The sequence below is a fragment of the Zalophus californianus genome, chromosome 12 (genome assembly GCF_009762305.2).
Source record: "Zalophus californianus isolate mZalCal1 chromosome 12, mZalCal1.pri.v2, whole genome shotgun sequence".
Lineage (NCBI taxonomy): Eukaryota > Metazoa > Chordata > Mammalia > Carnivora > Otariidae > Zalophus > Zalophus californianus.
The window spans coordinates 54,733,531-54,756,748 of record NC_045606.1 but is presented as its reverse complement, the minus strand read 5'-3'; the positions used below and the strand labels follow the sequence as shown (position 1 = coordinate 54,756,748).

The following is a 23,218-nucleotide window of genomic DNA, read 5'->3' as shown; positions in this document are numbered from 1 at the left end:
TCAGGGTCTCTCCCTCAAGCTCATTTCCCCTCCCCCTCTTCCTCCTCTCTCTCGCTCTTTTTTCCCCCCGAAACCCACTCTAATTGAGGCGCTGGGATTCCTCACGTGAGACGTTGATTTGTAGTTTGAACACGTGGCTCATTCAAAAAGCCGGACACTCGGAGCGGATTTTTTCCGCCTCCTGCGCCTTCCTCCCTCCACCCCTTCCCCCCTCCCTCCTGCCAGTCACCCTTCTGGGTTTTTTTATGGGGAGGCGGTGCCTGCCCTCACGTAGTGTGATATTTTCACAGTCCGCCGGCCGATGCCAAAGGGGTTGGGGAGGAAGAGACAAAAAGTAGTTCTTCCCCCCTCCTCCTCCTCTCCTTTTTCTCGCTAATCCCGCCTCCTCCTCAGAGTTAGGAAGACTCGTTGATACGTTTGGTTTGCAGCAAGGCTTTTTCTTTTCCTTTTTTTTAATACCCAGAAAAGGAAAAACAAGAACCTTAGGATTTGATTTTTCGCTCCTCGTTCTTGTTCTTGGTTCTTACTGTGTTTGTGTGTTTTAACGGCGAGAAGACGAGGGGAACAAAACCCGCCGGAGCCCTCCATCACTGTGGGTGGTTTTAATTTTTCGTTTTTCTCCGAATTTTTTAAAAAGCAACCACTCTTCACAATGAACAAACTGTATATCGGAAACCTCAGCGAGAATGCCGTCCCTTCGGACCTGGAAAGTATCTTCAAGGACGCCAAGATCCCGGTGTCGGGACCCTTCCTGGTGAAGACGGGCTACGCGTTCGTGGACTGTCCGGACGAGAGCTGGGCCCTCAAGGCCATCGAGGCGCTTTCAGGTGGGCCCGCCCCGGCCCCGCCGGCGCGCCCGCCCCAGCCCTGCGCCGCCCGCCCGGGCCTGCCGGGGTCGGGGACCCGGAGCCAGGCCCGCGGCTGCCGCTGGGGCGTCCAAACAGGGCCCCAGGCCCCGCGGAGGGCGGGCGGGGAGGTGGGGCGAGGCCCGGGCGCCCACACGCGTGAGGTCCGGGGTGCTTTCCTCAGCTAGGGCTCCAACCCGGCCCCCCCGGCTCCCCTCCTCCCGCCGGGGCTCTGCGGGCGGACGGCGGACGCGCTGTCAGAAAGCCGCGGCGCGGGCTCCGAGGGCAGCGGGGCTGGGGGAGGCGCGACCGCCGGACCTTCAGCGCTCGCCCCGCCCGGGCCCAGGCGCGGGCTCCAGTCTCCGGCACGCCGGGCCTTAGGGGCCGAGCGCGCTCGCCCGCTTCTCTCTCCCTCCCTCCTTCCTTCCTCTCTGCACGTTATTTATGGTGTTGGCTTCGCAGTTCTCCCGGTTCGCCCCAGACCCCAGGCGTGGGAGAATGCAAGTGGCCTCGACCCTGCTGCGGAGTGAGGCCTCGGGCTGGTGCCTAGCGCAGGCGGCCCGGCGCTTCCTCTAGATCCTGCGGGACGCAGGCTAGTGCGACCTGGGTGCCACGCTCCACCTCCCCCGCGTCCGACGAGCCGGAGGGGCAGGTGGGCGAGAGCGGCCAGTGGTCGCTGGCAAGGGAGCCCCAGCCGCCGCGCCGGGCCCCCCGTCGCTCCCCTCGTCCCGGCCGCGGCCTCCGGGGGTGGTGGGGCAAGCTCGAGTCCCGTCCCCCCCACCCCGCCCCCGGAGCCTGTGTGGCGGGCGCCGCGCAGTCCTTCGCGCCTCGTTCGTTCTGTGCTGAGATGCCTGTCTGGCCGTGCACTCTGTGCCTACCCTGCCGTCCTCGAACCTCTCCAGCTACTCCCTGTTTCTGGAGGGCCTGGGCTTGAAGCCGGGAGAAGGGCTCAGCGTCCCCTCCCGAATAAAAGCCAGCGTAGCCCACTCTGCAGAGTTTGTCTTGTGCGAGTGCCCGGGGAGGTGGGCGGAAGGGCCGCGTCAGTACTGCGGCTGTCGTGGAGTTGGGTGACCCCTGAGGTGGGCGGTGGAGGCCTGGGGGTAGACTGTTACCCAAGTAGTGGGCCAGCTAATGGGCCCTCTTCCCCACCCATCTGTAAGTTCTACACAGCCCTGAGGGGTCAGCTTTCCTCCCGGCCTTGAGACACATCCGGGTGCCTTGGGTGGGTGGGTGGGGGTGTCTCAGGAAGTCACTTGTGTCACTGCTTAGGCTTTGCCGGTCCTTCGTGCGGGAAGAGCCGCTAAACCCGGCCAACGTCTTGCACCTCTTGTGTGTCCTCAGGTAAAGTGGAACTGCACGGGAAATTAATGGAAGTCGAGCACTCTGTCCCAAAAAGACAAAGGTGAGCTTATTTATCACATTTTCATTAATTCTGTTCTCCCTTGTTGGGAGGAAAGACTCAACACAGCTGAAAACAACTTCTCTGACGCTTTTTGGATTACTGTATGCTGTATGGCTTGGCTTTTCCGTTTTTTATTCCTTGCGTTTAAGTTTATGGCAGGTGTGTGTGCGTGCGCTGGTAAGGAATAAAGATCTTGCCCGTCGCTCCTGCCACTGGATTATTGGTGTAGAAGTCTCTCAAGGAAGCTCTCACAGCTGTATGTTCTCCGAGTTGCTACAATAGGAAATCAAAGTCTTGAAGGGCAATTTTGGGATCTGTAGGAATTAGGAAGCAGTGGGTGACCCTCCCCCACTCCCCACCTATAAGTACAGGATAGAGGAAAGCAGCTGCAAACACGCGTGGGTATGGAGTGTTTTTTTCTCTGTCCCGAGTTGGCGGCGATGAGTCTGAGAGGCCTGGGAGGCCGTCTGTGTGTCTGAGAAGAGAGGAATTTGCTGATTGGAACACGTGAGTGAACGCCTGGGCTTCTCCTGCCCAGAAGCGCCTTTCAGTCACTCCAGAGTTACACAGGTTGGTGCAAACCAGCCTTTGTCTTCCACCCCCTCCCTCCCTCCTCGTCCCCCACCCCGCCAATATTTTTGCTTACAAATAACCACCAAGAGGTCGTGAAGATTAAAGATTTGTACTAAAGCAAGGGAATTGCATTTTTTGGAGAGCAAGTGTAGTGTGTCACTTTACAGAATGTTTGCAGACTGTTTTAACCTCTGGTGTATTGTGAAGAAATGGCTCCTTCAAGAGCAGGCCAGATCCCCGCTCTGTAACTAACTGGAAAGGCGCTGCTCCCTTACTGTGGTGCTAGGTTTAGTTTGTGCTTTTCTGAGTTGTGCAAGGTGGGGTTAGGGTTTCTGCCTTTCTCTCTTTCCATCCCCCCACTCCTAACTTGGGCTAAGAATAAGCTGAAAGTTAATCTAAACTAGGGCTGTATGTGTCTGGTTAGGTATTGGTGAGTGGTGTGTTAGAGGGCAGGAGAGGTTTGCTATGCATTTCCCTGGTGCTCTGCAGAGAGGTGGCTACACGAAGTGTCACCATGTGCCTATTTCTATATTGAGCTCCCTTTCAGGTAAAGCGTTTTCACAAACCTTGTTTTTGTTAGCTAGATTTTTGTGGATTTCTCTTGTTCATGTACTTAATTTTTATTAGCATTGTTGAAAAAGGATTTGTGTGATGAGATAGATTTAGTTCTAGTTGGGAATTTTGGTGAGGTCAAGTTATTTCACATAGTAGAAGGGAATTATTTTTTTAAGAGCTTCTAAAATAATAGAACATGTACTGAAAAGTATCTAAACTGATCTCCGTTTAATAGGAAGTGAAAAATTGAGGGAAAAGGCACATTTCCTTAAATATTTAAAGGCATAGTCTGTATTGTATAAGTAGGGTGGGAAAAATGTAGGTGCATTCTGCAAATTCTTACTGGTTTCATGTTTAGCCCGTGTGTCCTAATTTTCTTCAAATGTTGGATAAAAAAGAGGCAAATGGTTGTGTCAAAGGACTGGCATTTTAACATTTGAGAGTTTCTAAAGTTAAACATTAAATGTCTGGCATTTTTCAGATACAATTTATGGACCTGCATGGAAATGCAGATTATTTTGCTTTGCTCTCCTGATTTTCTTTTCCATCCTGGTGTGAATTTCCCCCCATGTGTAGGGAATGAAATTAAAAACATCTCGTAACAGACTGTTTTACCTTTAAGGCTTTTGCCCAACCTAAAAACATACTTACTTGTTACTTTATAACGAATAGGAGTTTGTTTTAGGAAAGCATATAAGGTATGATGCCACCAGGGGCAGCAGATCTTTATCAGTGAAAGCTTTTTCATTTTAACAACTTAGATTAAAATTTCAGGCTGATTTCGCTTACATTAAAATGCTCAGAATTTTAAATGAGATATTACTAGCAAATAGAATGAGGACATTGGAGACTTTTTTTTTCAAGATTTTATTTATTTTGACAGACAGCGAGAGAGGGAACACAAGCAGCGGGGAGTGGGAGAGGGGGAAGCAGGCTTCCTGTGGAGCAGGGAGCCCAATGTGGGGCTCAATCCCAGGACACTGGGATCATGACCTGAGCCGAAGGCAGATGTTTAACGACTGAGCCACCCAGGTGCCCCTGGAGACAACTTTCTACCTATAGGGAGAATAATTAAGTCCTTTTCTAGGATTGAAATGGCAAAAAAGAAAAGTAGAGGTTTCTTTTCTCTGCCCAGGGAAATTTGTTAGAACTCTAATTATAATACAATTTTGTTTTAACTGAACCTTGGAACTGTGATGCAGTTTCCCTTATCTGGACTGTTACACTGTCTGAATAGGCTTTGGGAGGGGGCTGAGGAGACACGTTGGTGGATCCATGCCTAGCTCCTATAGATAGTCAAGAAGTGGTATTGGTGGGGCGCCTGGGTGGCTCAGTCGTTAAGCGTCTGCCTTCGGCTTAGGTCATGATCTCAGGGTCCTGGGCTGGAGCCCCACGTTGGGCTCCCTGCTCCGCGGGAAGCCTGCTTCTTCCTCTCCCACTCCCCTGCTTGTGTTCCCTCTCTCACCGTGTCTCTGTCAAATAAATAAAATCTTAAAAAAAAAAAAAAAAGTGGTATTGGTGACAGTTGGTATTGGTGAATGCTGCAGACCAGTCTTTGCCAAGTGAGCCTGCTAGACTTCTGCGTGGAGTTTTTTGTGCTTAGCAGTCATTGCATTCCATCCCATCATCATGTGGGCATCTGAGGCAGGCACACCCACATGTGCAGCAGTGACCTTTATACCTGCTGTGCAAGGCATGTTGGGAGCCTGGTGCTGAAGAATGCTTATGGCAGCACTCTGAGATGGATGAGTGGGCTTGCAGCAACTAAATAGAGGAGCAGGCCCAGGAGGCAATTTGATGGCCCAGCTGTGACTGGGAGCTGAGCTGGGCACAGAACCTTTCAGGAAGGGGCACTGTGGAGTTTGGTTCTGACCAAGCTTGGCTTTTGATGGCCGAAGTCTCAGGGGAATGTGGAAGGAATGTTGCTTTTCTGCATTCAGGTACCCCTCAGTTGGGGAAGGTGATAGCACTGTTTTACAGAGCTTGAGATCCCCTGGGTCCAGAATGAAAAGATTGTGTTGAATATCTGTGATAGTGTTGCACTTTCTGTTCGGAGGTAAAGGATTCAGCACATGAATACTTGGCTTCACTCTGAAGTATAAGCTTGAACACTCACCCCACTCCCCACCCTGCCTTGGGGGCAAGGGTGGCTGTGAAAATTGTTGTGACTTTAGAAGACTGTAGCTCAGTTTGATTGGAAGAGCCGCTGGTATCTTGTGGGACCGCATATGTGCCCCTATGTGATTATGTAAATAGTACCGATTTCCTTTTTTGTTATGTTGTGGGCTGTTGGGCATGGGAGAGGGAATGGGAAAGTCGCTGACACTGGGGAACTGACAGGATGGTCGTTTTAGTTTGTTTTCCATGACTTTTTTAAGTTATGAAAAATTTTTTACATTTTTGGTTTTTTATGGCTTAAACTTGCTCATGATTTAGCTGTCAGCATTGATTAAGATTATATGAAGCCAAAATATATTTCAATGAAGGATAAACAAAATGGTAGGATATTGTAGTTAAATATTTTTCCAGGAAGGATCCATTAAAACAGACTGGTGTCTAAGCTCACATGATTTTGTTGTTTCCTTAAAAAAAGAAAATTAAGTGAACAACTTATTTCTATATTAGAGTCTTGTGTTTAGTATGTAAATTAGGTAGACATAGCATATGTAAAAGTTACTGGGGTTTTAAATGTATCTTTATTTATTTATTTAAAGGTTTTATTTGACAGAGAGAGACAGCAAGAGAGGGAACACAAGCAGGGGGAGTGGGAGAGGGAGAAGCAGGCTTCCCGTGGAGCAGGGAGCCCGACGTGGGGCTCGATCCCAGGACCCTGGGATCATGACCTGAGCTGAAGGCAGACGCTTAATGCCTGAGGCACCCAGGTGCCCCTGTATCTTACTTTAAATGTCTATTTAAAAGTGCTGCATTTTAACAGCTGTTATATATGGAATAGCATGGGGCCATAACCAGCAATTTGTCCATTAGCCAGGGCATATGATCCTGTTGTCTCAGGCCAATAAAAGCTGTTTTTAATGCTGAACATTTAAACATAGGCATGAATAGCTGTGCTGCTCCTTGCTTATCAGTTTGGAACAGGTGAGTCTTGTGAATTGGAAAGGTTTCTCACACAGAGACTTGAGGTTCTGTTAGGAAACTTTCATGGCTGGTAAAGAATCATAAGCAGTGTCTTTGGAGTGCTCAGTTTAAGGTCAGTAATGCATGACTGCTTAAGTGATTGTAGCCAACAAGATTTTTCTTGATTTCATGTTGTTTTCTTAGTACAGCTTGAGAGAGAGTAAAAGATTTCTTAACTTCAGCATTATTAGAATTAAAAAAATATATAAATGAACGTTGATGAGTCGCTTCTGTGGGGCTGTCCACAGTAACAAGGAAGACCTTATGGAAACATGACATGTGCCTGGAGCCAGTGGGAATTGAGAATCTTGGCTTCTGTTTCTGGCTTTCCTTTTGATTTGTGTGATCACTTACATTCTCTGTTCATGCCAAATGCCACTATAGTAAACTAACAGGGGGCATATTTTTTGAGTTTTGCCATTCTACTTGAAATGAGTTACCAGCTGAGGCTTAAAAATACCTTTTGGAATGAGACGTAGGGTCTTCCCTGTATAAAACTTGTATTTCTTGTATTTTCTGTAGTATGGCAGCTCAGTTGCTTTTGCACGTGTACCTTTTTCGGGCAGTCAGCAAGAGGGAAATGATCTTTGTCATACTTTGAAATCCTTTTATGAGTCATACCATTGCAGTTAATGTGTTGTCAAATAGGTGTTGGATTTTCTATTAAAGTGAAGCTGTTGAGCCACCTGGATATATATTTGAAGCAGCTCTATTGTAATTGTCTTCAGTGTTCAGATGTCAACTTTCCTAGCAGTAACTAATTTTTGAATTGTATGATTTATCCATTTATTATGGTAGATTTATTTATCCACCAACTTTGGTGGTTTGCTCTGGGAGGATGGAGAACCGCTGTGCTATTCTTAGCCAAGTTTCCTTTATTGACTATTGCCTCTGATTCAAGCTTCTAGAGTCACAAGACAGGAGGTGGCAGTGTGGTAGCGGTGACCAACGGATGGTATTGGCGTTTTTAGTTAGGAACTCTGCCCCGTAAATCTGATGTTTAAAAAAACTGGCTTGGTCTTGCAGGGTTTTGCTTGAAAGCTGGTCGCAAATGCAATTTTCAGTGCTCCATTAAAACTGAGGGTGTAGGGCGCCCGGGTGGCTCAGTCATTAAGCATCTGCCTTCGGCCTGGGTCATGGTCCTGGGATCAAGCCCCGCATGGGGCTCCCTGCTCGGCGGGAAGCCTGCTTCTTCCTCTCCCACTCCCCTTCCTTGTGTTCCCTTTCTTGCTGTGTCTCTCTCTCTGTCCAAGAAAAAAAAAAAAACAACTTAAAAATAAAACTGAAGGTATAATTTATCATGGTCTGAAATTGCTGTTTGGCAAGTATTGGTAAATAAACACAGTTATAAATATTAATATAGTATGTGGATTTTGTTGCCCTGAAGGGGAATACATAGTACATAAATTATGCATTTTAGAGGAATTATCCCGAGGCCATTTAACTTGATTAGGAAGTAGTTTGAAATTATTATAGATGTATTCTATGAGGAATCTAGTGGAACTATAATTTTTTTTGTTTGGTTTTTAAAGATTTTATTAAGTAATCCCGGCGTGGGGCTCAAACTCACAACTCTGAGATCAAGAGTTTCATGCTCCACTGGCTGAGCCAGCCAGGCGCCCCACGTAGAGGTGTAAGTTGAGAGAGGTTTAAGTCTTAGAATAGCTGGCCTTATCATTTAGTTGTTTAGAAGTTGAGTCCATTGCTAACATGGTGTTTCAGTTATCTCTTGCTTCATAATAAACTACCCCAAAACCTAGTGGCTCAAAACAACTTATTCTTCCTCATGATTCTGTGGGTCTGCTTGGTTGGTTCTGTTCCACATGGTGTCATTCTGGGTCCTTTGCTGAGCTGGTCTGAAAGGTCCAAGAAGGCTTCATTCACATGGCTGGCCTCCTCGTGCTGGTCCACATGACTTTTCTCCACATGGTATCTCAGCGCTCTGTAGTAGCCCTTGGTTACCAAGTGAGAGTAAGTAGAAGCGGCTAGACCTCTTAAAGGCTAGGCCCAGAATTGGCACATTATCCTACACATTCTGTCGATCAGGGCAAGTCACAAGGCCAGCACAGATTCAAGGGGGTATGGAAATAGTCTCCATCTCTTTTATTTATTTTTATTTATTTATTTATTTAAGATTTTATTTGAGTGGCATGAATGTACAGAGAGGAAGGAATTGATAGTGACCATCTTTGTAGATTCTCTTCCATAAATGGAAGGAGGGGAGGAGTAGTTCTTCAAAGTGATTGAAACCTAAAATATCTGAAAGCTACATTTCCTCTACCAGGAAGGTAGAGGAAAGCAAGCAGAGTGATCTGCTTCTGGGAGACTCATGAAAAAAGCCCGTGGATAAGGAAGGTGTAGTCAACGGGATGAAATACCACTGAGAGAGTGTGATTTAGATGGACCAAAGTGAGTGGGGATGGTGGTAAGTTCCAGCCTTCTGGTTGGGCAGTAGATAGATGGAGAGTGATTGATGAATTTTGGAGCAACCTGGAATATAGCCTTTCTTTCAGAATTCATTTATTAGTATCTAATCTTCTTTTTCTTTCCAGAAATATCTCTGAGCATGTTCTATTTATAACCTGCTAGAGATGGAAGAGTCCTAGGTTGGGTAGATCCTCTTGCCACTGGACAAGACTTGTTTGTTTCAGTTGACCTACTCTGGCATCTGTTTCAACACTTCTGGTGACTGAGCTTACTTTCTAGATTACCCGTTCTACTTTTTATTATACATTTGGAAAATCCTTTGAAGCTGTCTTAGGTTTCAAGGCAGTGTAGATCCAGGTCCAGTGCTTCTCTGTGGTTATCTAAAGACTTGATTTGGGGTACCTGGGTGGCTCAGTCCTTAAGCATCTGCCTTCGGCTCAGGTTGTGATCCCACAGTCCTGGGATCAAGTCCCGCATCAGGCTCCCTGTTCAGCGGGAAGCCTGCTTCTCCCTCTCCCACTCCCGCTGCTTGTGTTCCCTCTCTCGCTGTGTCTGTCTCTGTCAAATAAATAAATAAAATCTTAAAAAAAAAAATAGGCTTGATTTGAGTGGTGCTTGGGTGGCTCAGTCGGTTAAGCGTCTACCTTTGGCTTGGGTCACGATCCTGGGGACCTGGGATAAAGTCCCACATCTGACTCCCTGCTCAGCGGGGAACCTGCTGCTCCCCCTGCTTGTGCGTACTCTCTCTCTGTCACATAAAGAAAGGGGGGGGGCGCCTGGATGGCTCAGCCAGTTAAGCATCTGCCTTTGGCTCAGGTCACGATCCCAGGGTCTTGGGTTGGAGTCCCGCCTTGGGCTCCCTGCTCACTGGGGAGCCTGCTTTTCCCTCCCCCCTGCTTGTGCTTCCTTGCTCTCTCTCTCAAATAAATGAAATACTTATTTTATTTAATTTTTTAAAGATTTTATTTATTTGACACAGCGAGAGAGGGAACACATACAGGGGGAGCAGAAGTGGGAGAGGGAGAAGCAGGCTCTCCGCTGAGCAGGGAGCCCGAAGCGGGGCTCGATCCCAGAACCCTGGGATCATGACCTGATCCGAAGGCAGACGCTTAACGACTGAGCCACCCAGGCGCCTCTAAGTAAAATATTTAAAAAAAACAACAAAGACTTGATTGGAATATGTTAACTAACTGGAACTAAAAACTTAAAGACTTGATTTGACAAGCAAGGTTGAAACTATTGGCCAAAACATTTGTGGATATCATGGGCTAAGTTTAAAATACTTCAATCACTTTGTTATTTTAGGATGCTGGAATAAGTAAAGCATTCCTTCCATTTTATTCATAAAAATTTAGCTATAAGAAATACAAGAAACCTTTTGTAAGTACACTAAATTCCCTCATTTTTGCATATTTAAAAATCTGGTCCTTGGTAAAGCAGCTTTCTCCTCAAATTATAATTCTGGTTTTGGCTTCCATAGTCACCAAAACTAGGTGATGTGTTCAATCAGTTGGAGACTGATGACTGGATCTCAGTATATGTGGGGCGTCTGGGTGGCTTATTCATTAGGCATCTGCCTTCGGCTCTGGTCATGATCCCAGGGTCCTGGGTCCCAGGTCCAGCGGGAAGTCTGCTTCTCCCTCTCCCACTCCCCCTGCTTGTGTTCCCTCTCTCGCTGTGTCTCTCTCTGTCAAATAAAATCTTTAGAAAAAAAAAAAAGACTTGGTTTATGCAAATCCTCTGATTAGTCAAGTACTACTTTCAGAATGTGTTAAATATCTCCTATTTAAAGAAAAGAAAACCAATAAAAATGAGATAGAGTAATAGATTTTTTTAGTGGCATTAGTAGTTCTACCAAAGGATTCTCCATAAAGGCCTGAGAGAAGTGACTTGCCCAGGGCACTGCAGGTAATTAGTGGAACCCATTTTCCCCTTCGACTCTGTCCTGCCTTCGTTCCTCTCATTTAAATTGTCAAATCCTAACAGTAGCTTACACAGCAGCCTGATCACGTTCGCAATGGCAAGTTGGAGCAGAGATGTCCCGTTTCTTGCTTTCTCTGAAGAAAAAAAAAGAAATCTTGTTTGGCTTCTTTGAAGGTTGATTTATTGTCCTCCTGTAGGAAAAAGGCAAGTACAGATAGCCTGGAATTCTGGGGCTTACTATAGAATAAAAATATCTGGACATCTGTTGTAAGATGGAAAGGGGAACGGCTTCTTACTTGAAGGTATTTTTTTTTTTTTTTTAGCAGCTTCATCTTAATATAAACGAATTGTAGAAAAGCTAGAGGGGCGCCTAAGGAGGTAGGAGAGTAGAACAGAGGGCACGAGGAAGTAGATGCCATGGCTTTATCTCAGGCATGTGATTGTGACTCACGGGATATGTTTTAGATTGCAAAAGAGGTAGAAGTGTTTGGAGTGGAGTCCACGGTGCCTGCTTGTCCCAGCTCCTTAGCAAGTTTAGTGGGATCCAGGCTTGCAGAAGGAAGGCTTTTAAACTTGGAATATTGTTAAGGATTGGGAGAGAATAGGAGGGAGAAACTGTGCTGGAACTTCTTTTTTTTTTAAGATTTTTATTTATTTATTTGACAGAGACACAGCGAGAGAGGGAACACAAGCAGGGGGAATGGGAGAGGGAGAAGCAGGCTTCCCGCCGAGCAGGGAGACGGATGCGGGGCTCGATCCCAGGACCCTGGGATCAGGACCTGAGCTGAAGGCAGACGCTTAATGACTGAGCCACCCAGGCGCCCTGTGCTGGAACTTCTTGATGTGGAGCTCTGATGCTTGTGCCATGGGCCCTTGTTGAACTGAAGGGTATTGCCAGAAGAATGTGGGATATGAGGTCTGGGATCTGGGTTGAATCCCAGCTACATTTTCTAAATGCATGATGATTAAGGACAAGGAAATTCAGGTCTGGGGAGGTTAGAATGGTAAATAATGCCTGATAGGGTCCTGGGGACAACTTGTGTCAAGCATCACTACGGTATTTTTCCGTAGTAACTTCAGTGGCCGCTGTTGTCTTTTTGCCCTTGAGATTTAAGTACGAGGGCTGGCTGTAGATTATGTTTGGTGATAAGAGAAATAATGGAAAACTTTTGTTCTGGTTTTGGATGTGGACTCATGTAGATAGAGATCTGGGTGGTGTGTTTGTTTTTATTTTCATTGAGCTTGTAATACCTTTTTAAAAAATATGGTATAACCTATATACAATAGAGTATATAAATATTAAGTAAACAACTTGAATTTTTATGTATGTATGCATGCAAATTAATTCAAAACACAAGAAATAAAATGTGAAAAACTTGCTTTTTATTCCTCTTTATCTCCATGTATTTCCCTGGTCTTATACCTAGTAATTTGGTATATTCCAGAAATTCTTCTATGCATGTATCAATAAACTTTTTTTTGAAGATTTTATTTATTTGACACTTTTTGATTTTATTTTTATTTTTTAAAAAGATTTTATTTATTTATTTGACAGATAGTGAGAGCAGGAAAACAAACGGGGGAATGGGAGAGGGAGAAGCAGGCCTCCTGCCGAGCAGGGAGCCTGATGCGGGGACTGGATCCCAGGACACTGGGATCATGACCTGAGCCGAAGGCAGATGCTTAACTGACCCACCCAGGTGCCCCTCAATAAACATTTTTTAAATTTAATAATCAAACTATATTGTTTATAATTTGTTTTTACTGAATAATGTATCCTGAAGAATCTTCAGTGTAGGTACACTTAATTTTTTTAAACTCACCCTATTGTTCAACATAGGTGTGCAGCAGTTTAACCATTCTTTTCATAGTAGTCTCACTTGAGTGTATTTTAATGTCATAAGACTCTTGGTTGAGGGCACCTGGGTGGCTCAGTCAGTTAAGTGTCTGCCTTCGGCTCAGGTCATGATCCCGGGGTCCTGGGATCGAGCCCCGCATTGGGCTCCTTGCTCGGCAGGGAGCCTGCTTCTCCCTCTGCCTGCCACTCTCCCTGCTTGTGTTTGCTCTCTGTCTCTCTCTTGCTTGTTCTCTGTGTCAAAAAAAACAAAACAAAACAAAAAAAACACCCTTAAAAAAAAAAAGACTCTTGGTTGGATATTTTTATAAGGTAAACTCTTAGATTGGGAATTACAATGTCAGAAGACATGCACATTTTAATTTGTAAGTGCTCTGCCAAAAACACTTAACTTATATTGACGTGGTTAGTCATAAGACAACCAAGAGAGCAGTTTTCTTTTTCTGCCTTTTTTTTCCTTTTATTATGGAACTCTTTATGAATTTGTGTGTCATCTGTATGCAGGGGCCGTACTAATCTCCGTATCGTTCTAGTTTTAATGTACGTGCTGCCAAAATGAGCTCAAGAGAGCCATTTTCAATGAAGTATGCAGTAAGACAGTTTGGTTAAAAACTGTCTTTTCAAGCATAGAGGACTGTATGAATCTGGGAATAGCCTTATTCTTTATACATGGATATGGCTGACAAGTCTAGTCCTTATTCCTTTGTGCCTTTTGTATGTAAAAATTAAGTTAAAAACTATGATGATTAAGTTCTGACAACTTGTAGCTCGAATACATAGGGTTTATGTTCTCCTGTTCTTAGCACCTTGAAGTTTGGATTTTACCTCAGGGACTAATAATATTTTCTTGCAGTGAGAACTTTACTAAGTCATATTTTGAGGAAAAATTTGATTTAAAAATTAGTTTCCAAAACAGAGTGCTCCTCAGCTTCCCACTCTAGCTGGGCAGATGATTGGGGAGCTTAATTAAAAGAACCTGTGATTCCAGTTATGGAATAAGTCATGGGGATGAAAGGAGGTCATAGGGAGTATAGTCCATGGTATTCTAATAGCCTTATGTGGTGAGAGATGATGGCTACACTTGTGAGCAGAGCGTAACACACAGACTCGCTGAATTGCTGTGTTGGACACCTGAAACTAATGTGACATTGCACATCAACAATACGTCATTTAAAACCAAAGGAACCTATAATGGTAAAGCTGTTTGAAAAATGATTGTGTTCTTCCCCGTCATGCCCAAATGTCTGTTTTAGGGGCACCTGGGTGGCTCAGTCAGTCAAGCGCCGGGCTCTTCATCTCAGCTCTGGTCTTGATCTCAGGGTGGTGAGTTCAAGCCCAGCATTGGGTTCCACACTGGGTGTGGAGCCCACTTTAAAAAAAAGGGGGGGCACCTGGGTGGCTCAGTCGTTAAGCGTCTGCCTTCGGCTCAGGTCATGGTCCCAGGGTCCTGGGATCGAGCCCCCCATCAGGCTCCTGCTCGGCGGGAAGCCTGCCTCTCCCTCTCCCACTCCCCCCACTTGTGTTCCCTTTCTCGCTGTGTCTCTCTGTCAGGTGAATAAATAAAATCTTTAAAAAAATTTGGTAATCGTTTTTTTTTTTTTAAGATTTTATTCATTTATTTGACAGACAGCTGGAGAGGGAACACAAGGAACGGGAGCGGGAGGCGTCCCGCGGAGCAGGGAGCCCGACACGGGGCTCGATCCCAGGACCCTGGGATCATGACCTGAGCCGAAGGCAGATGCTTAACGACTGAGCCCCCCAGGCGCCCCCCAAATGTTTGTAATAAAAGTAAGCTACTCTTGGAAAAATGGAGAAGCTCTTGTGTTTTTTTTGGCTTTTTGTTTTTGTTTTTTGAGAGAGAGAAGTATGGGTGAAAATTTTAATTTTAAAGTAATCTTAAAATTTTTTGGGTGCTATGCTAATTTACCAATTTCTGCATTTTTGAGTTTCAGAAATGAGTTTATTTCCCATGGCTGATGTAAATTTTTAGTTTAACAAGCATAGATTGGGCACTGGTGCTCAAGGTCAGTTTAATGCTGGGTTTCAGGAGCTAGAAAGAAAAATAAGATACTTGTTCTGAAGAAAAGTTCGTGGCGTATAGTGGCCTTCACTTTGTTCTCTGTCAATGCCTGGGTGATATTTTTATCTTGAACACCAGCAGTGGCTCATTGTGGCATTGATCCAGAGGGTGGATGAATATCTCTGCAGGTAAAGAGAAGGTGTAAATATGTCATGGGGTATGTGTGGTATGCCCCAGAAACACGGGTTGGGGGGCATTAGGCTTAGGTGGGTATTGGTACAGCCAGCCAGGAAGGGATGTGAAGGTAGATGGAGGCTAACTGTGTGCAGTGGGGATGGAGAAGGCAGAAGGGACAGCAGGAGCCAAGGCATGTGAGTGTGAAATATCCTGGTGTGTGCTGGGGAACTACAGGCTGTTTGGGATTAGAGAGGCTCAAGTGTGAGGCTGGATACTGGTTGAGGCTGAGCCTAGAGGGGCTGGTGAGAGCAGCCTGTGTGCTTGAGGAGGGTCTATTACTTGGATTCTTGGATGTGTTTAACTTTCAGGGCTCAGTCAGTTTAGTTAATGCCATTTAGCAGATGGTTATTTGGGATCATCATGCAAGACTTGATGCCTAGATTAATTTAGGGTTCTGCTCACCAGAGATCATCTTGAAATGCTTTTACCTTTGAAGTACTTTGTGGGAATGACTGTGCCCCAATAAACTCCATGGGATTTAGGGCTGTTCTTAGGACACCCTCTGACAGGGTAATTGGGGTAAATTGTGATACGACGAGGAACCCTATAGTAAGACTGACTGAGCCTGGGTTGTTATATTACCTTTTTTAGGTCGTTTATGACAAGACAGTCAGCAGTGATTAAAACACCTGGTACTCTGTGATTTTTATTAAGGCATTTCAAATGATATAATGAACCGTTGGAGCAAAATGAGACACTTCTGTGTGCACACGTGATTAACTGAGCAAAATTAGGGCTGGCAGTAAAGCACAGCAGTAGGGAGGGCCAATGACATCTTGCTTGGAATCACCTAGACCTCAGTTAAAATCCTTGTTCAGCTCAGTGATCCTAGGCATAGTGATGAAACTCTCTGCACTCCTTAGTTTATCTAGAAATAGGGTCAATAAAACTTATTTGCACAAGGTTGTCGGGAATTCAATGATGTTTGTAAAGGATTCCTTGGAGTATCTGACACCTAAGTGGTATTGTCTCATATTAATAAGCTTGTGTATTTACATGTGGCAATTGAAAATAAAAGATAATTTTTCCGGGGTGCCTGGGTGGCTCAGTCAGTTAAGCGTCTGTCTTTGGCTCAGGTCATGATCTCAGGGTCCTGGGATCGAGCCCTGCATCGGGCTCCCTGCTCAGTGGGGAGCCTGCTTCTCCCTCCCCCTCTGCCTGCTGTTCCCCCTGCTTGTGTTCTCTCTCTCTGTCAAATAAATAAATAGATCTTAAAAAAAAAAAGATAATTATTCCTGCATAATCTCATGGCTTGTGCCTCATGCACATAGAAAGTTTCCACATTTCTTTGTAGAATGTGTGTTGTGAATAAGACTTTTTACTTTGTGTCTAGATTTGTAGCTTTTAGGATCCCTAAAATGTATCTAGTTGTGAAATTGTCTTAAGATGTTAAAAAAAAAAAAAAAGATTAGGAGGGGCGCCTAGGTGGCTGAGGCAGTTAAGCGTCTGCCTTCGGCTCAGGTCATGATCCCAGGGCCCTGGGATCGAGCTCCACGTCGGGCTCCCTGCTCAGTGTGGAGTCTGCTTCTTCCTCTGACCCCCCTCCCCCACCTCGAGGGCACGTACGCTCCCTCTCACAAAAATAAAAACTTTAGAAAAAGATTAGGAGATAAATAACTGCTGTTAATTTCAAAGAGGGAGACAACATAGTACAAAAATGTACAAAAAAAAAATAAAACTATAATGTACAAAGAAGTGGGAGTTCAGAAGGAAGTATCTGAAAAGCCAATGTACTTAGGAAAAGAGACCTAATCTTATTAGTTATTAGGTAAATGACATTTGTAAGAGCAATTTTTGCCTATCAGGTTGGGAAAAATGAACAAGATTGATAATACCTGGTGTTGGCAAGAGTGTGAAGGAATGGGCACTCATAAGCTAGAGTAAATTGGCAGACTTCTTGGTAGGTCATTTGGCAGTATCTGTTAGAACTTAAAATGTAACTACCCCTCAACCAAGCATATGAAATATGCAGAGAAAATCCAGCCTCACACAGATGTATAGTTGGAAAAAGAAAGGAATATTTTAATCTTTTTATTTTTTATTTTTTTTAGGATTTTATTCCATTTTTTGACAGAGAGAGACAGCATGAGAGGGAACACAAGCCAGGGGGAGTGGGAGAGGGAGAACCAGGCTTCCCGCCGAGCAGGGAACCTAATGCAGGGCTCGATCCCAGGACCCTGAGATCGTGACCTGAGCTGAAGGCAGATGCCCAGTGACTGAGCCACCCAGGCGCCCCTTAATCATCTTTTTAGGTAACTGTGGATATTCTTTGTTCCTACACCAGAACTCAACAAGTGGTAGTTTTTTTTAAGGCTAGTTGAAACGTGGGATATTGTATCAATGTGAAATCATTATCAGTGAATTTTATTCTGCTAGATTAAAATCCATTTATCTCTCTTGCACTTTGAATGGCTCCCTTATCCTTAAATATTAGGAAACTGTCAAAGCTCATGGCCAAAATTTTGATTTTTTTTTTTTTTTACTTAAAAGCTCAAATTTAGTAATTGGCAACAAATACTGTTAGTTTTTCTTGAAGTGACTGGCTGACTTTCTTCTCTTTTGAGAAAATGTCTGCCAGATACTCAAGCTTAAATAAACATAGTTTGTCTATAGCTCTTTCAAGTAAAAATGGTGCTCCGTGAAAAAAAAGTGGCTGATTCAGTCTTGCAACTCAAACAACTGCACAGTGCTTTTTCTCCAGAAAAAGCCATGATAGATAGCAGGAGTACTTTATGCCTACTGTCCTTTTCTTCATAGTTATTGACAAGGTGTGTATCCAAGGGTAATTGAAGAAAATCAATAGTTTTTACTGCTTCATCAAGGACATTTAAAAATGAAACTTGGATTGTATTTTACTGTGAGTGCCTGTGAAGAATGTAGTGACGACTACAGTTGAGTACCACTGCTTTGATTCATGCTAAGGTGCCAACAGTTTACCCACCATTGTCTTTGCCCCGTTTGCTTCAGTGCAAATGTCAACACAATGAAAAAGGCAAATAACATCTTAGTGTTGTAAAAATAGTTAAAAAAAAAAAAAAGTTTTGACTTCTTGTCCTCTTGACAGTGTCTCATGGACCCCCTAGGAGTCTGCATACTCTACAGTGAGAATTGCTGCTCTACACGAACGTGATATTTGAAATTATTTGGATTAGGTTCTCCTGTGAATATGTATTTACATCATCACACAACAGATGGCAAGAACAAGTGAGGATTTTCTGCAACTCCGTGGCATGTTAGCCTCAATAGGGAGTTTTACACAAGTCAGTTTGTGAAAAACAGGTGTGGGAAGAGGAAAAAAACAAAAAATAAGCACAAAGGAACAATCTAGGTGTATGAAGGATAAGATAATTAGAATAAATAGTTGGGGAGCACTTGAGTTGAATGCACGTGAGTTGAAATGAAAGGAGTTTGGAGTTTGGAGATTCAGTGACCCACAGTCACGCTTGAAGTTCCTTAAACCAAAGTGAACCCCACATGTTGTTGGCTACTGGTTGTGCCTCAGGAAATGAAAAGTCTTCAGTACCTTTGTTATTCCTGGGACATTGAATTCTAATCAGAATCTCAGGGCATCATCAAAGTTGAGGTGTTTTGAGGCTGGAAGTTTGTGGTGACTCACTGTGTGTTTGTAATGGTGACCAAGTGAAGAGTCCTGTCTCTGACCTATATCAGCCAGCTTTCCTTGCCCTAAGTAACTGTTGGTTAAATATAGAAAATAACTACCTTTGTTCCTATCACAGGAGAGGTTCTTTTCTTGCCTTAGACAATTTTTTTCTTTAAGAATTCTAAATACAATGGGCGCCTGGGTGGCTCAGTTGGTTAAGCGACTGCCTTTGGCTCGGGTCATGATCCTGGAGTCCCAGGATCGAGTCCCACATCGGGCTCCCTGCTCAGCAGGGAGTCTGCTTCTCCCTCTGACCCTCCCCCTTTCATGTGCTCTCTCTCTCAAATAAATAAATAAAATCTTAAAAAAAAGAATCCTAAATACAATGAATGACCTTTCAAGTCTTTTCCATTCTGTATATTTTTTCTGGTTTGAGAAAGCTTGGTAGCTTGCCATTATGTTATCTTTCTGCAAATGGTTCTGTTTTGTTGATTTTGGATCTTAGGAGTTTTTATTTTATTATTTTTTTAAGATTTATTTTGAGAGAGAGCCTGTGTGAATGCATGCATGTGCGTGAGTTTGGGGAGGGGCAGAGGGAGAGAATCTCAAGCAGACTCCCCGCTGAGCATGGGTCTGTTGTGGGTCTCCATCCCATAGCCCATGACATAGATCATGACTGGAGCCAAAAATCATGAGTTGGACACTTAATCATATGAGCCACCCAGGTGCTCCTCATCTTGGCCGTTTTTAAATGACTGATTTAACAAGTTTTTTTTTGTTTTTATTTATTTGTCAGAGGGTGGGGGGGGAGCACAAGCAGGGGGAGCGGCAGGCAGAGGGAGAAGCAGGCTCCCTGCCCGATGTGGGGCTTGATCCCAGGACCCTGGGATGAGGACCTGAGCTGGGGCAGATGCTACCGACTGAGCCACCAGGCACCCTTGATATAACAAATTTTTGAGTGTTTACTACTAGGGAGTGCTTTAGGTTCTTGGGAGAGAATTAAGTGGAAGATAGGAACTTACTCATGAAGCATGGGATGTAGAGTGACACTGCCCACTAGAGCAGCCCCAAGTGGCTCTCTAAGCAATGGAAATGTGGCTAGTCCAAATTCAGTTGTTGGGTACATATAAAATACACACTGGATTTTGAAGGCTCTTGAAAAAGAAAATATAAAATATCTCAGATAATTTTTATGTTGATTTCACCTATTTTTACTTGAATGTGGCTATGGGAAAATTTAATATATATGTAGCTTGCATTTGCAGCTTGTGTTATTTCTGTTGGGCAGCACAGATTTAGAGAGGAGATATGGACAAAATAAATATGTAACGTGAGGCATGTTGAAGACTACAGAGAAAAATAGGGTGAGGAAGAATGAGACAACTGGCAAGGGCTTGGTTTTGATTTTTTCATAGTGGATGATTAGGGAAATCCTCACCAGTACGGTGCTGCATGAGCAGAGGCTTATAGGAGGTTAAGGGAATGAGATGAGCAGGCAGGTAGGTGCCAAGTGGGGAAGAGTGACCCAAGCAGAGGGGACAGCCAAAGCCCATGCATGCTCACTGCCTTTCTAGTCATTAAGGAGGCCATCATGACTGGATTAGAGCAGAAGGAGAGCCATAGGAGAGGAGCGTGCATGTTGGTAGATGAGGAATGGGATGAGAGGAAGCCATGGATGGGTTTTTATTTTTTAAAAAGATTTTACTTATTTGAGAGAGAACATGCATGTGCGCACGAGCCTGGGAGGAGCAGAGGGAGATGGACAAGCAGACACTGTGCTGAGTGCAGAGCCCAATGTGGAGCTTGATCTCACGACCCTGAGATCACGACCTGAGCAGAAATCAAGAGTGGGATGCTCAACCAACTGAGCCACCCAGGTGCCCCTGGAAGGGTTTTTAGAAGGGACAGTTGTGATGGGATTTATCTTTGAAAGGGAACTCTCTCAAAATAGACCATGGTGGGCTGGTGGAATGGGATCAGGGAGACTAGTTAGAAGATTATAATTGTAGAGGTCAGAGACAGTGATATTGGGACCAGAGCTATTGAGGTGTTGTGGTAGTGGTGTTGAATGGTTAGAATCTTCTTCTTCTTCTTTTTTTTTAGATTTATTTGAGAGAGAGAGAGACAGTGACAGGGATGGCATGAGTGGGGGAGGGGCAGGGGGAGAGAATCTTTCAAGCAGACTCCACACTGAGTGTGGAGCCTGGCGTGGGGCTCGATCCTACCACCCATGAGATCATGACCTGAGCTGAAACCAAGAGTCAGAGGCTTAACCAACTGAGCCATCCAGGTACCCCTAGAATCTTCTATTATTATTATTTTTTTAAAGATTTTATTTATTTATTTGATAGAGACAGACACAGCGAGAGAGGGAACACAAGCAGGGGGAGTGGGAGAGGGAGAAGCAGGCTTCCCAAGGAGCAGGGAGCCCGATGCTGGGCTCTATCCCAGGACCCTGGGATCGTGACCTGAGCCGAAGGCAGATGCTTAACCGACTGAGCCACTCAGGCGCCCCTAGAATCTTCTATTTTGAGCAAAGGTGGAGGAACTGGGTATAGGGAGTGACGAAGGAACCAAGGATACCTTGACAGTTTATATAGCTAAAGCACCTGGAAAAATGAAGTTTCCACTAACTGTGATGAGCCAGATTGTGGGAGGGCATGATGAGGGATAGGGGAGACAATGAACTCAGTTTGACCAGGTTAAGTTTGAGATACCTATTAGACAGGTGGAGATAGGACAGTTAATGGATAGTAAACGGAGGGGAACTGGTGATGGAGCCCGAGGACAGGCCCATTGAGGAGGAGGAGAATCTTGAAAAGTCCCTGGAGGTTGGAAACTTGATGACAGTGTTCAGTAGGAAGTCATCAGCTGTGACAAATGTAGCAAAGGGTGAGAATGGAGTTGGCAACATTATCATCATTGGTGTCGTGATAGGTAGTTTAATGGAACAGAACGACTGAAACCCTGAATGGTGTGGGTTTGTGAATGGATAGATGGAGAAGAGGTAGAGACAGTGAGTATGGTTAGGCTTTCACGTAGATTGCTATAAAGACGTGAGAAATGGGATGGTAGTTGGAGGGGTTGTGGTCTAAAAGGGAGAGCTTTAAAAGCTTTTTACTTCAATTTACAGGAAAGTTGCAAAAACAGTGCAGATGATCCATACACCCTCTTTTTAGTTGTCCCACATTCGCTTTGACTACTCAAAATTTTCTGGAAAATTTGAGAGTGACTTGCACAACTACTGCCATTCTCCTCTAAATACTTCAGTATGTGTTTCCTAAAAACAAGAACATTCTACTACATGACCATAGTAAAATTACCAAAATAAAAAGGTTAACATTGATACAATAGTGTTTAATATATGGATGTTTAGATTTTGCCTATTGTCCCACTGTCTTTTTTTTTTTTTTTTTATCCTGGATTGAATCCAAGATTATATACTGCATTTAGTTGTGATGTTTCTTTGGTTTCTTTTATTTTTATTTTATTTTTTTAAAGATTTTATTTATTTCACAGAGAGAGACACAGCGAGAGTGGGAACAGAAGCAGGGGGAGTGGGAGAGGGAGAAGCAGGCTTCCCGCCGAGCAGGGAGCCTGACGCGGGCTCGATCCCAGGACCCTGGGACCATGACCTGAGCCAAAGGCAGATGCTTAATGACTGAGCCACCCAGGCGCCCCTCTTTGGTTTCTTTAATCTGGAACAATTCCTTCATCTTTTGTCTTTTCTGTCCTTTGTGATTTTTTTGTTGTTTTTTCTAAGACCTTCATGTTTGTGAGGAGTATAAGCTAATTATTTTGTAGAATGTTCCTCAGTATTGGTTGGTCTGATGTCTCCCCATTGTTAGAATCAGGTCATGTATTTTTGATGGAATACCACAAAAGTAATGGTGTCCTTAGTGTACCACATCAGGAATATGAGATGTTGATTTTTGTTCCAGTAGTGGAGATGTGTTAACTTAGACCGATTTTTTTTTTTTTTCTTAAAGATTTTATTTTATTTGACAGAGAGCAGGGGCTTGGGGGAGGAGAAGAGGGAGAGAGAAGCAGACTCCCAACTGAGCAGGGAGCCTGATGCAGGGCCCGAATTCCAGGAGGTTGGGACCATGACCTGCGCTGAAGGTAGATGCTTAACTGACTGAGCCATCCAGGCACCCCTAGACTGATTTGTTAGAGTGGCATCTGCCAGTATTCTCTAGTATAAAATTACTATTTTCTCGTTTGTATTAAGAATCTTGCGGGGGGCGGGGTGTATTTTAAGACTGTGAAAAGATCCTATTTCTCATCATACTTTCACTAGTTTTAGCATTCGTTGATAATTCTTATCTGAAACCATTATTACTCTAATGGCTGCGATAGGGTGACTTTCTAATCCCGTTATTTTTCCTACATTTGTTAGTTGGTATTTAACTTAAGAGATTTCCTCTTGATTTCGCCTCAGGTTATGATCTCAGGGTCCTGGCTGGGATCAAGCCCCACATCAGGCTACATGCTCGGCACAGTGTCTGCTTGTCCCTCTGCCTCCGCTCCTCCTCCCTGCTCTGTCTCTAAAATAAAATAAAAAAAAATTTTTTTTCTTCATTTGTTAATAGTAATATGGACTAGGTATGACTGAGCGATACAGGTGCCACTTAAAAAGCACTTT

The 23,218-nt window shown here is 44.4% G+C and overlaps 1 protein-coding gene and 1 non-coding gene across 2 annotated transcripts in view; one reads left to right on the top strand and one right to left on the bottom strand.

Moving 5' to 3' along the window:
* Positions 1-349: 349 nt before the first annotated feature.
* IGF2BP3 (insulin like growth factor 2 mRNA binding protein 3) overlaps positions 350-23,218 on the top strand; it is a 143,307-nt gene continuing 120,438 nt past the window's right edge. The window contains exons 1-2 of the mRNA XM_027573663.2: positions 350-827; positions 2,187-2,247. Coding sequence (XP_027429464.1) covers positions 653-827; positions 2,187-2,247 — 236 coding nt within the window. The 5' untranslated portion in view covers positions 350-652. The remainder of the gene's footprint in view (positions 828-2,186; positions 2,248-23,218) is intronic.
* On the bottom strand, positions 13,175-13,278 carry LOC113912079. The gene has a single exon (XR_003516701.2). It is a non-coding gene; the product is annotated as a U6 spliceosomal RNA (small nuclear RNA).